General features: G+C 37.0%; 2 protein-coding genes across 2 annotated transcripts in view; both read right to left on the bottom strand.

Annotated features, from left to right (window-relative positions):
• ttn.2 (titin, tandem duplicate 2) overlaps positions 1-14,262 on the bottom strand; it is a 339,406-nt gene that overhangs the window by 263,627 nt on the left and 61,517 nt on the right. The gene's annotated exons all lie outside the window — the stretch shown is intronic.
• Positions 461-13,720, bottom strand: LOC132209818 (titin-like). Its single transcript, XM_059647197.1, has 3 exons — positions 13,533-13,720; positions 8,431-13,407; positions 461-8,319 (listed from the first exon to the last, which is right to left on the bottom strand). The coding sequence occupies exons 2-3, from the start codon at positions 13,358-13,360 to the stop codon at positions 4,808-4,810; spliced, it is 8,442 nt and encodes a 2,813-aa protein (XP_059503180.1). The 5' UTR covers positions 13,361-13,407; positions 13,533-13,720; the 3' UTR covers positions 461-4,807.

Raw genomic sequence — 14,262 nt, 5'->3', positions numbered from 1 at the left:
AATAGTCTGCGATCCAAGATAGATAGAAATAGTCAGAAAAGGCAGGAGAGTCTTTTTCTGCCACTTTGAACATCTCATTACATAAATAAAGACTTGCTGTCACATTTCAAACTAAAATTGAACTATTTAACTTCAACTTTATTGAGATTTGTTTGTGCTAGATGTGTGGCTTTTGAAAAACCAGAACAATTATTTACGGATAATTTAAATGTCAAATCTATATTCGCCGTTTCCTAATCAAAGTGAGTGAAAAGGGACTTTGCAGATTGATATTTGCTGCTGGTGGAGATACATTCTGCCATGACAACAATCCAGTACAGGCATATCGATACAATTTATCACCGCACAAAAAATGTATTGCATATTACAAATTGTCTTAAGGCTCAAATAATTTCAATTATAAACTTTATTCCATTACTGAAATACATATTTTTCAATCAAATAAACTGTATTCGAGCAGTATTTGTATCATAAGCAAGCCGAAATAAAAATGTCTGGCTACTTTTACTTTATTAACAACACTATCAAAACAAAAAGTTTCATAGACTGCCAAGTTTCAGACTGAAAAATAACCCAGATATCATTTGTAAACCCTGTTAATCATTTGGAAGCCCAATGTTGTCAAACCAATCATGAACCTTGGTTCATATGTTTTAAAAGCAACTTAATAAGCTAGGGCCTGGTCCAGTGGCTCGGAGGATAGATGCAACACTTCTGCAGCACCATTCCACTCTAAACCTGATCCCTGCTAATCTCCTCTTAACTTAGTGGCAATGATGTCCTGACATTGGCTTTAACATCCTCAGGCAATAGGAAAAGAAAATCAGGAGCTCCTGTTCGTGATCACTGTCCAGCAATCCATATGGAACGTAAGGCTGAATTTTATGGTTGTCTTTGGGACCCTAACTTCAGGGTGAAACCCACTTGCAAAGATCACTGGTTCAGTGATTTTTACTGATGGCAATCTTTCAATTGGCTGTACTTGAGGGTCCACCATCCAATTACGAATAGTGGGTGGCCAGTTTCCTGATGCTGCCAGGCCATTAGACTATCAGGCCTGAAGTCCCAACAATACGCTGTGTGGGGCCAATACTGCTGAGGGACAATAAGACCCCTGAATATACAGGAACCTCATACCCTCAAGTGAAAACTAAAATTCTGGATGGCTGAGGGAGACAGGCCACAACAATCGCAGAGAAAACTCCTCAATGGATCTTTGGGTACATGAAGGTTGTCTTTCAATCCTTCTGGGGCATTGCTCCTCTGGCTATGATGCATCTGCCTCACTATCATGCTAATTCAGTAGAGCCATCTCCATGAAGCTGGTGGACCCATGAAAGAGGCACAATACATGCTGGCAGATCCATAAATTAGTTCACAATTGAGCCCTTAAATTATGTCATTGAGCATCTTCTTCCATGGAGTAGCTAGTAACCCATTCTGCAGCCCTGCCAATGGAAAACTTTCCTAGCAGCAGGACAAATAAAGAGAGTCATGCTAACATAACTCCCTGCTACTTTACCAGTTAACCTCACCTATTTCGTCACCTCTTGTCATCACTCAGGGCATGGCAAATTCAGCCTAGCTTTTGTGGACATCACTTAAGTGCAGGATAACATTTATCATGTTGGTTCCACACTCAAATAATTTACCAACATTCACAGACCACTGTGAAATGACCTTTACTACCTGTGGAACCACATCTTTGGATTAGATCATTTTTTTAAGAGATAAGTGAAAGAAACTATGCCTTATGTATCAATTGTATTATTACTTGAAAATAAAACCAGAAGTACTATCATTCACTACTCGCTGCAGCAGCAGAACATGATATATTCACAGTATACAGCAACAGAAACCTGTACAAGGAATGAAAGATGTCTGTGTTAAGCAACTTCTCATAAAAGATGGAAGTCTAACCCCTTTTTCCAAACATCATGTCTTACATCATGTCAAATGGGGCAAGTAAATCATAGAAGACAATTTATGTTTTCACACAACTAGATAGTTGCACTTGTGAGAACATAACTGATAAACATAGTGACCAAAATATTAATTTATGTTTATGGCATGAAGGATATGATTTTGAAAAAAGAATTGGAATTTGTAGCATTCAAACCGCTAAAGTTATTCTTCATAACCAACCAATTTACACATGTTGGACGAATATTAAACATTGATTACAATGGAAATTATATATTTTTAATGCATAATTAACAAATTAGAAAGCAAATAACAAAATGCTAGTGATAATCAAAATTATGATCCACAAACATAGAACATGATTATTTGCAAACTCACTACAGAACTCAGTTTCCTTTGTAGCTTTACAATAACTCTGAAATCATCCATATTGTGTCATGGTGGTAATCTCTGGACACAACGAATCTATGTTCTTATTACTCTGCTTCCATAATTATGGAAACTGCTCAAAAGATTTACCTGACAGACTAGATAATCTTTCTCAGCACTACATCAAGATCTATTGTGTCACACAGACTACTTCATCCAGAAGCAGCTGTAGTAATACACATTAGTAAGTTCTGCACCTCTGTCAAGTGTACCCTTAATCCTGAACCTGAACAATCTCTCAAGTCCTCCTGGCCTCCAAGCAACACCATTAAAATTAACAATAGAATAACAAACGCACAATAAATAGACCAAATTTTGAATGTCCAACCTGTGCGCTGATGTAGCACATAGGTGCTCCAATGAACTACGTCACATGATGTGGTTTCTACATGGGAATTCCCAATACAAGTTTCTGAGCTCAATTGAAAAAGATAAAATAAGACGACTGAGGAATGCCAAGGATGTTCTGATTCAAAAGATAAGAAATTTATGAAAAGAGTTGAGTGGGCTTTATATGCTTTCTGGTTAAAAGATTCTGGGACCAGATACTTCTCCTCTACATTTGCTGAAAAACAGTAAATACAAGAGGGATCTAGAAGTAAATAAGCAAAGAATGAATAAAAACAGAAGCATATAATAAATGAAGTCAACTTACAAAAAAAATCCTCTGAATTATAACCAGCAGAACAATTCTGTCATGTCTACTGCAACAGTTCTTGTCCTATTATATCCATTCAAGAACTGTGACTGATAATCATACAAGTATGTGTCCTGGTCCTTCATACGACAACTGGTATCATTTTCAGCTTCCTCTATCACAATCCCTCAGCTTTGCCTTCCTTCCAAAGTATTAGGCAGTTTCCAGAGATGACAATTTCACACAGTTCAAAATTATCAGCACCAATTTGACAACAGTAAAATATTAGGAAAGAAATTGATGTTTGTGATGTGCATAAATAATTGTTTAAAACACTTGTCTGACTTTGCTCAGGGGATTTTCACTGTGGCGCTGCAGCAGTAAATAATTGGGATTAATGACCCTAATTAAAAAATTGGCCAGAGGAATGTCATATGAGTGTATTTAGTACATTTACTCTAGGATCACTCATATGAATTTCTAGCCTAAACTAAAACATTTCCTAACTTGCATCTTTGTCCAAATTGGTTATGATACCAAGCAGGAAAAGACAACTCTAAACATTTCAGCTACATGGTTTTGTAACTTAACAACTTGAGCTGCTTGTGTGAGCTAGTCTTGAGTGTCAATTTGTTAAATGCACTTTGCATCAAGAGGACTCTGCAATATACTCAGTACTACTGTCAAACTATATATTTACTTCTGAAAATTACAAAGTAGGGTCTGGAAAATATTTTTTCACTCTGTATTTCCTCTTAATTAAATTTTCCAGCCAACATGCACCGAGAAATAATTGCACAGTGAAGAATTATAGCATTCAAAGAGTTAATAATCTTTGTATGTCAGTTCACTGTTTCAGTTAGGTTAAATGTTAACAAAAATAATCAGTGGTTGTATACCAACTGGGATAAATACTCTCTTTAAAGAGTTTCAATATCTTGATTAATCTTTCAATGAAAAACTAGCATGCATTATGAAGTAAATAGCTCCAAAAAGCATTATTCCTAGTAACTATCACTGAAGAATCTGTGTTTGAATGCAGACCTCTGTTGACATTAGTTCCTGGGCCTCTGCATATAGAGAACTGTGCAACTCAACTGAGTTGTCAGGTACAGCTTCATGTAGAAGCTGGGTATTGGGATAAAAGAAAGGAATTCAAAATGACAGAATTTTCCTGTATCACTACAATAATTTTAGAGGAGCTTGGACGGTGTCTTTGAAAACAGATAATACAATTAACTGGGGAAGTCATAATCAAAAGGTGACATATTAGGAAGGCAAAATATTAATTACAAGCAGGTTGAGGACTATCATTAAGTTTACTTTGAAGTTATTATACTAATTCAACAGGTTTGGCCTTTAGCATAACCTCTTGCATAGATAGGACATTATGTTTTCAGTATAAATATGCCTATCAAGCCAGTCTTGGTTAACCTGCTAGATATAAAACTTCTTAAGATATCAATATTTATCATAAACCTATGTTTGACCTCAGCCAGGCCATTTTAAATTCCTAGTCCAAACAATCACTATTTTTGCAATAGCTGTCTTTCAGCTAATACGTCAATCTTAATAAAACTAAAGCTCCACTACTGAGAAACCACTGCAGAGTAAAATTGCTTCAAATCAACATACATCCACTATAAATGACCCATCTTTTCAGGAACATCAAATAAGAAGATATAAATGTTCCGTTCAGTAAGACCAATTCAATTTTCATGTTTGAAATGAGCAAATTCATAAATTTACCACAAATCTAAAACAAAAAATCATTTTTTTATTATTCAAACTGTCACAAGACACTCAGAAAGTACTATTTTACAAATATAATACTTTTAAAACTGCTTCTGAAACTGCTTCCCCAGCTTTGTTAACAGCTTTGCATTTATATACTCCAGCATCACTTTCTGTAACATTTGCAATGTTCAAATAATGATGCCCAGAGTCTTTTTCCTCAATGATGTGGTTGCCCTCTTCAAGTACTTGGTCATTCATACACCATATTACATTGGGTTTTGGAGTACCAGTCACAAAACACTGAAAAGATGCCATGCTCCCAATGCTGGTGATACAGTCAAGGAGGGATATTACAAATCTTGGAGGAGTTTCTGTCACTTGAAATTCAAATGAACAGTTTTCAGAAGCTTCTCCCTTAAATTGAATAGTCTCCTCCTTGGCAGGCTCAGCAAATACGTCAAAACTAATGTTCACACTTTTCTCTCCTTTTTCTTCATTTGCATTCTCTGTCAATGCTATGAGTTTCACTGATTTCTGAGAATCATCTCTACCCTGTTCAATGTCAAACTCAACCTCGATTTCAGAACCCTGATTGCTCTGCAGTAAAGGATTACCAATATCAACATCTAACTCCTGGGGACATTCCTGAGCACGAGCCAATGATACAGCAGCAACTGCTCTACCACCTGCTTTTGTAAGTGCCATACATGGATTTGTCACTGTAAGATAGCCTCTACATGTTGTTTCTCCAACACTATTCGCTGTTTTGCAAGTGTATGTGCCACTGTCAGAAGGGCAAACATTGGTTATTTTAAGACTATGATTAGGGCTATCTGTTCTAATGTATTTCTTGCCGTCGAATGTTATAAGTGAATCATCTCTGAACCAAATTACCTCAGGTTTAGGAATACCTGTTACAGAGCATTCAAAGACTGCATCAGTGTTTTCTGGAATCTCGAAGTCAAAAATATGGCTAATAAATCGTGGGGGCATTTCCGTGACTTCAAAGTCAATTCTCACATCTTCATTATCTTTTGTTAAGAAGTCAACGTTATGTTCATCAGACATCATCAAAGGAAGAACATCCAGGGAGATAACCATGTTTTTATTGTCAGGAGTGAATTCGGGAATTGTAACAATCTTTATCTGTTTTTCAAATTCTTTCACTTCATGTTCATCAAGTTCAACTTCCAGTAGAATTTCTTGAGGTGAAGGAGACCTTGATGTTTGGCCTTGCTGCACATCAAACTCTATAACATGTTGATGAGTCACTGGGGGTGGCAATGCAATTGACCTTCCATCCTGAGGTAAAACATCTACCTGAGTAACACTTTTGGCTTCCCCTATGAGGTTGACAGCACTGCAAGTGTATTCTCCTTCATCTTCTCTCTGAATACTATGGATTACCAATAAACACAAACCTCCCTCTCTCTCAAGTCTAGTTCTATGGTTTGGCTCTAATAATGACCTTTTTCTATACCACTTAACATTTGGAGTTGGGCAACCAATTACCTCAATGATAAATGTAAGTGTGCCTCCTTCGTGAATTCTTTTTCTAACAAGAGGTTTGATAAATGCAGGTGGCATTTCATTTCCTTTTGCTTCAGTTTCCTGCGGTGGTGTGGAAAATAACTCTGATCTTTGCTCTTCAGTACAAAAACTTACAGACTCAAGAGGAGTTGTTTCAATACCCTCGTCTATTGGAGTTCTGAAAAATTCAGGAGGTGTATGAAACCTCTCTAATAAAGCACAAGAAGATCGACCCGCATTAAGTGAAGGCAATATTTCTGGAGGAGTGGCATAGCCAGGAGACTGAGGTGGGGTATGGAAAGCCTCTGCAGACACAGCAGATCGGTAGTTTTCAGAAGCCAAAGGTGGTGTATAAAATCTTTCATTCTCTGAAACATCATCACTAATTGTACTGCTAATTTCAATCGACATTTCAGATTCCGGAGAAAGAGACCGTGTCCACTCTTCATTTTGATTATAGTAGTCATAAACAGCAGCAAATGTTACTTCCTCAACCTCCATCGAAGTTATTCCAGATTCATCGTAGCCAAATGTCTCATTATTTGCCTCTTCGTGAATCTGTGCTTCTTCCTGTCTTGTGGAAAGGAGATACTGTGCAATTGAAACCCCCTCATTTTCAACCCCCTCATCATTATTCGTGGTTGTTCCTATTGGATCTACACTAACGTCATAATCAGGTTTAGGAGATGCTAAGTTACCACTTAACTCCATCTTGGACACATTTTCTGTTGTTTCTGCCTCATTACTTTTAACAACTTGCTGAATTACACTTTCTGAAAATACGCTATCCTCGTACATTTCACCTTCCGAGGCACATTTGTCTCCATTGCGTTCTATTTCCTTTCCCTTTTTCCAGTCTTCAGATAACTCCTGGTTTGCATCAAAAGACCGTAAATATTCGCTGATAGAACATGTCTCTTCTACTGTTTTATTTGAAACGTTTTTATCTATCAGTTCAAAGTCTGCAGCAATGTTATTACTAGCCTTCACTGAAGATGAGCATTTGCTTGAAAATTCACCAAAAGGCATTGCTGATTCTGTGAATTTTTTATCATCCCCCTCCCTTAAAGATGAAACTTCACCAGAAAAGGAATTCAATGAGCTCAGTATTGCTTTATTGTTCCCTTCCCTTAAAGATGAAACTTTACTTGAAAATTCATCGCCAATGCAAGGCACAGAACCTTCACGTTCAGGAATAAAATTAAATGCTTTTTCTTCAATGCTAAATAAAAGAGAAGCATCCCCGTGTCCTTCCTGTACTGATAATTGCTTTTGCTGCTCAATGTCTTCAACCTGTCCTGTTTTACTTAGATTAAATAGAAAACGGCTAACTGACAACTCTGCTTCCTCGTCAGATGACTCAGTATCCTTCAAATGGCAAATAAAACTATGCACTACAGGCTGTACTGTAAGACTCGATATACTCTGTACTTCTCCTGCTTTATTTTTAGCAATGCACTTATAGTTCCCCATATCAGATGCTGAGACAGTATCAATGTACAATCTATATTTGCCTCCACTCTCTTCAAATCGGTGCTTGCTATTATCGTCAGTTAAAACTCTGTCATTTTGGATCCATGAAACTACAGGTGGTGGATCTCCAGAAATTAAACATTCAAACATCACGGATTCTCCTTCTGCACAACAAATCCTATCTAGTTCTTTCACAACCTGTGGCGGTTCAGAAATTACGTCAAAAGAGAAAGTAAATTTATGCTTTGCAGTCTGTGAAAGCGGTTCCTGAGATGAATCCTTGGAATCAATTTCATCTTCTTGCAGTAACTCTTTACGTTCCTCATCTTGCTCTGGTGTTGGGGTTGGAGCAGTTATTTTAATTTCAACAGGGGAAGGAAGTAAAGAGAAATCTCTGGGACATGACTGGGGTGCTGAAACTTTTGGTAATTGTAAGGTGGATCTTGTTACAGCAAAATCTGGAAAATATGACTCCATCTCGTTTTCAGTCAGCTGATCAACATGATCTTCAACAGTCTCGTTCTCCGGTGCCTCCGTCACATGTATATCAAACCTTTCTGAAGACTCTTCAAACAACTTTGGTTCTGGTTCTGGAAAATAAAATGTTATTTTGCCTTAATTGAAAATCCTAATTCATAAATATCTAATGGCAACATATTTTAATTTTTAAAAATTCGTCAGTAAAGAATGGTGAATCTCACCTTGTATTATAAGGGTCCCAAATGTAGATGCAGTCCCATATTGGTTGAATACTACACATGCATATGCTCCTTCATGTTCTTTGCAAGTGCACCCAATACTCAATGTAGAGCTGTTTTCTGTGGAGTGAATATGATAGTCCCTATTTCGAGAAATTGGGCGTTCATCCTTGTACCAAACTACAGTCGGTAGTGGGTGCCCATTAAACTGGCACTCAAGCACACACGATTCTCCTTGCTTAATTTCAGAACTTGCAATATGATGGAAAAACGTAGGTGGGCAATGTTTGACTGCAGGAGTCTCTTGTTTCAGATGCGTTTTTGTAGCTACAAATTCATATTGGCTGCTTGGTACTTCTGTTGGTGTGTCTTCCATGAACGAACTGATGAAACCTGATGTTTTGTTTTCCTCAGTTAAGGAAGGCGTTTTTGCTGTCTGGATGTTAGTTTTAAATCTCCATTTTTGTTGCAATTCTTTCTGGCTACTTTCAGATGTGCTAATCATTGCTGTTTCTCCATCTGTTGATTGATCAGATGTTCCACGGCTGTGTTCTTGATTTTTTTTCAGGAAGTCTTTGTGCATTCTGGTAGCACTGTCAAGAGATGTTTCATGGCTTTCCCTAAATTCTGCTTTGTCGGCTGATCCCATTTTACCAATTGGAGATGGCTTTTTCAAAGCACTGACGTAAGTTAAAGTTTTCATTTCCTCTGGTAAAGGAGAAGGCATTACCATCCAGGGGGAACTTACAATTTTTGCTTCATATTGTAGCTCTTTCTGTCTGATTTTAGCTACACTTATTATTTCAATGTGATTTTCTGCCAATTTGGGTTGCTCATGTACGTCATGACCTTCTTCAGGTTTCCCTAACTGCTCATCCTTTTGTACATGCTCAAAATCTGCACACTGCTGGTCAAAAGCTGCTTCATGTTCTTTCATAAGTTCAAATCCATATCCAGGTTCTTTTGTATCTATTGCTGTTTCGCTTATCAATGAACTAAAAGAGGTTGGCTCAAGTTTGTCATCTGGCAAAGAAGGATGTACTACTTGAACAGTGCTTATTATTGTATCTGCAGGTTGTAACTCTGGGGAGACTTTAGAAAAGGTGGTTATCTCTATTTGTTTTACCATTGGTTTTGACCTTTCAGGCACAGCTTGGGCATCTTTAGATACTTCTGTTACAAAATCAATGTCAGGCGCAGCATGGACATCTGCAGATATTTCTCTTACAAAATCTCTGTCACGTATTGTTTGGACATCTTCAGTTATTTTTGTTTCACAATCTCTTTCAGGTACAATATGAACATCTTTAGACTTTTCTGTTACAAAATCTTGGGTGGGTGCAGGATGGGCATCTGCTAATATTTTTGTTACAAAATCTCTGTCAGGTATCTTATGGAAATCTTTAGGTATTTCTGTTTCAAAATCTCTATCGGGTACTGTATGGACTTCTTTGGATATTTCTGTTACAAAATCTCTGTCAGATGCAACACGGACATCTTGTGATGTTTCTCTTACAAAATCTCTGTCAGGTATCGTATGGACATCTTTAGATATTTCTGTTTCAAAATCTCTTTCAGGTACAATATGGACATCTTTAGATTTTTCTGTTACAAAATCTTGGGTGGGTGCAGGAGGGGCATCTGCTAATATTTTTGTTACAAAATCTCTGTCAGGTATCTTATGGACATCTTTAGATATTTCTGTTTCGAAATCTCTATCGGGTACTGTATGGACTTCTTTGGATATTTCTGTTACAAAATCTCTGTCAGGTGCAACATGGACATCTTGTGATATTTCTGTTGCAAAATCTTTGTCAGGTATTGTATGGACATCTTTAGATATTTCTGTGTCAAAATCTCTTTCAGGTACAATATGTACATCTTTAGATACTTCTGTTACAAAATCACTATCGGGTACTGTATGGACATCTTTAGACGTTATTGTTACATAACCTCTGTCGGCTGCAGGATGGACATCTTTAGATATTTCTGCCAGAAGATCTTTGTTGTGCACAATATAGGCAGCTGCAGATGTTTCTGTTACAAAATCCCGAGTTGGAATTCCATGGATGTCTTCAGATATCTCTGCCACAAAATCTCTGTCGGGTACAATATGGACATCTTTAGATATTTCTGCTACAAAATCTCTGTCAGTTGCTGGATAGGCAGCTGGGGATAGCTCTGTTCCAAACTCTCTCTTCGTGCTAACAAAATCTCCAAAAAATTGATCTGGAGGTTTTGTGCCACTCTCCTCAACTTCAGATTCATAACAAAATTCTTTTGTTTCGACTGCTGTTTCACTTGTTGATGAACTGACAAATGTTGCGTGCTCTTCTTTGTTAAATTTACAAGGGTTCAGTGTTGAAGTGAAGTCTTTAACCTGGTTTTCATACTGTTCTTTTTGGCTAAGTTTAGATGCACCAATCACCTCTGTATGTTTTTCTGTTGATCTAAATTGATCAGGCATTTGGATTGCAAGGATATCTTCAGATGTTACTGCCAGAGTGCCTTCCTCTGCATGAATAATGTTTTCAAGCCTTTTATTAGAAATTGGCTCACTTTCTTCTTTAACATCAAATTCATTTGGCAAGTCTTTTGTTTCCATTGACGTTTGTTTTATCACTGTTCTGGCAAACGTTGCACTCTCTCTGGTTTTTGCTGTCAAGGGAGAATGTCTCAAAGAATGGATGGAAAATATAAACTGTCCTTCATCCTGTGTTTTATCTTGCCTGATTTGGGATGTGCCAATTATCTCTGCCTGGCTAACTGATGATTCAGATTGATCAGATATTTTATGATGGCTCTCAGGTCTCTGAGTTGGTAAATCTCTCTGTACTTGGATGAATCTCTCAGGCTGTTGTCCCAGAGGTGTCTCATCACAAGATTTGTAAGTAGTATCTTTTACTTCTGGTATTTCTTTCATCAAAGAACTGACAAAACCTGAGGTTGCTTTTTGCTCTGGTAAAATAGAGGATATCATCATAGGGGTATAATCTTTAACTTGATCTTCAAATTGTATGGCTTCATGGTGGACTTTAGAGATACTTATCGCACTATCCTTGGATACTGGTTTCATTTGATCAAAGCTTATATGGTCAAATCCAGATGCTTGTTTTACTGAGACATTCCCAGCCTTTTGGTCTTGAAATGCATTCGGATGTTCTTTGACTTCAACTTGACATGTTTTGCTTCCTCCTGATGTGTTATCTTCTAATGTTGCTCTGAAAGTGGTTGTGATTTCTTCTTCCTCTGAGGGAGAAAGCTTTGGCTTTTGTGTACATTCTCTCATTATCTCAGCTTTTTCATCAAACCTGGATACATTGACTTCAGTTGGTTTGGAACAATCAACCATTGACTGGTCAGTTTCAATCTCCTCTGCCAGTGAACTCTGCATATTCATTAAACTTTCAGACCACTTATCAGAAAGTAAGTCATGGTCTTCCTTGAAGTCGGACTTACTTGGATATTTCTTTAATTGCAGAGGAATTTGTTTTATCAGTGTTCTGGTGAATGTTGGGAATTCTTTCTTCCATAGCATTTCCGTACAATCACTGTCTTCAGATTGCGGTATTTCTTTAAGTAATGTTGCTTCTTCAACCTTGGAAGGTTCGAGCAAACTTTCCTTCCCTTTAGTTAGTAAAGTCCTCTGCTTACCAAAGGTGGGTCCAAACCATTGGTCAGAAAGTGCCTGTGGTTCTTCGCAATGTTCACTCTCTAGTTCTTTTCTTGTATCATATTCTTTTTGAAAATAGTATTCATCAGTTTCTTGTTCTTCTAACCAGCATTGATTTTTCTGTGACTGTTCTGTCTCTTGAATTAAATTATCTTTCAGAACTTGCTCTTTTACTGAATGTATGTCTTTTGTTCTGCAAGATTGCTCAATAACATCGTCTTCAGGGGCTCTCTGAGGTTCTACTTCATGTGAAGGAAATCCTAATATCCATTCCATTCGATATTTAAATTCAGGATATTCTCTCTGCAAATATTTACCAGATGACAATTCCTGTCCTTGCACAAAATAAGGCTTACAACAATCAAAATCCATGCGGTCAAGGTCCCCCATGCTTCTGCTGCGCCCTCTGTCTAGGTCAGCATAATTGTGCTTCAGATTGTCTTCAGTGGATGCTGTTCCCAAGTCAAATGATGCTTCAGAAAATGCAAGAGAAAACCTTTTCCTCCTTTTAGCTTCTCGTAAAAGCTGTAATTTAACTTTAATGTCTTCATCAATCAAGCTATGCTTGCTATGAATCCTCCCATACAACCTAGATGACTGCATTTCTACAGAATCATCACTAAACAGATCACGTTTTATTGGCATTGTTTCAAAATACATTGTACGCATCAGTTTGCTTTTAGAATTTGGCTGTTTATGCAAAATTCCTGGAACCTGAGATTTCTTATCAAAAGGAGATCCAACATGTCGGAGATCAACTCTAAGTCTTGCATTACGTTTTTTAACTAAACAGTCTATGCTCTTGTGAGCCATTTCTGATCTTTTCACAAAACTGATATAATTTGCATTTTGCTCTTCTTTAAGGGCAACAAGTAAAGACGCAGTTGCTTCTGCTGAACCCTCAGAGTTTATTGCAAATATTCTGTAACTTCCTGAATCTTTCTCTTCTACATTATTGATTTCCAAACTTGAGTTGTGAATGTGCATCGTGCTATCTATTTTAATAATCCTTCTTGAATCTTTATGTATAGGTCTGTTGTTATGAAACCATGCAACCTTTGGTGCAGGACTGGCAACAAGTTTGCATCTAAAAATAGCTTGCTCTCCTTCCATTACAGATTTGAATTTTAGCTTTTCAGTAAAAGATGGCCTGAAATTCTCAGACCAGGAACTTATAGAAGATGTTCTGCTTGCACAACGATCAGCAGAAACAAGTCCCTGATCTAAATAATCTTCAGCATCAGAAAACGCTTCCCGCATATTTTCTCTGTTCTCCAAATGTTCTCTCCCGTCATCAAAAAACAATTCTGCAAAAAAAAGATGAAGTTTCAGTTCAAACGTAAGAATTAAATTTAGCACAAATCTGTAATACAATGAAATGATGAATGTAATACATAAGCTTTTTCACAAATACTATAAAAAATTCACTCACCATATTTGTTCGAATAAACGCAAGACCATTTTCTTTTTTAATGATTCTGAGCAGGAAAATCGCTCGTTCTTTGTTCCTTCTTCAGACTGTAGCAATTTCTTCTCAAAAATCATTAGAGTATATGTTTTCAAAGAAACATAAAGTGATCTCACGACAGAATTTTGTTTTTGTTTTGCAATGTAAAATCTGTCCCTATAATGATTGGGGGATAGCTAGATTATTACAAGTTCTTACCTGACTTGCAGACAGCAGAATAAACGCCCTTTCTGATCCTTGCAGCATAGGTATATTGTATAGCAAGTTTTGTAAATATTTTAAAAATTTTAATAAATAGGAAATAAATTTATCCATAACAGTAATCCTTCTAATTTGCATGAGAAGGCGTTTATTCGAACTAATATAGTTGCTAGATTCACAACGTTACGCAAAAATGCCAGTGTACATGAACACATACTGCTATCTGCAAGCCAGTGTGAATACATGAAGATAGACTGATGTCATGTAAATGGAAAAACTAGACACATAAATGAAAAATACCCTGACTAGGTTTCTTTAGCAGAATGCACCCTATAAGTCCTCGCAAATACCAGATGCAATTAGTATTGTAAACCTTAATGGTAACTCAGAAATGCATGATACAAACAGAAGTACTAATTCTAGTAATCATAAAATAAATATACACGTCTAGCATTCAATTATGAAATGGCAAATAATTGACAATTGATTTAAA

The sequence above is a fragment of the Stegostoma tigrinum genome, chromosome 7, assembly GCF_030684315.1.
Source record: "Stegostoma tigrinum isolate sSteTig4 chromosome 7, sSteTig4.hap1, whole genome shotgun sequence".
Taxonomy (NCBI): domain Eukaryota; kingdom Metazoa; phylum Chordata; class Chondrichthyes; order Orectolobiformes; family Stegostomatidae; genus Stegostoma; species Stegostoma tigrinum.
This window is presented reverse-complemented; position numbering and strand designations above follow the sequence as displayed.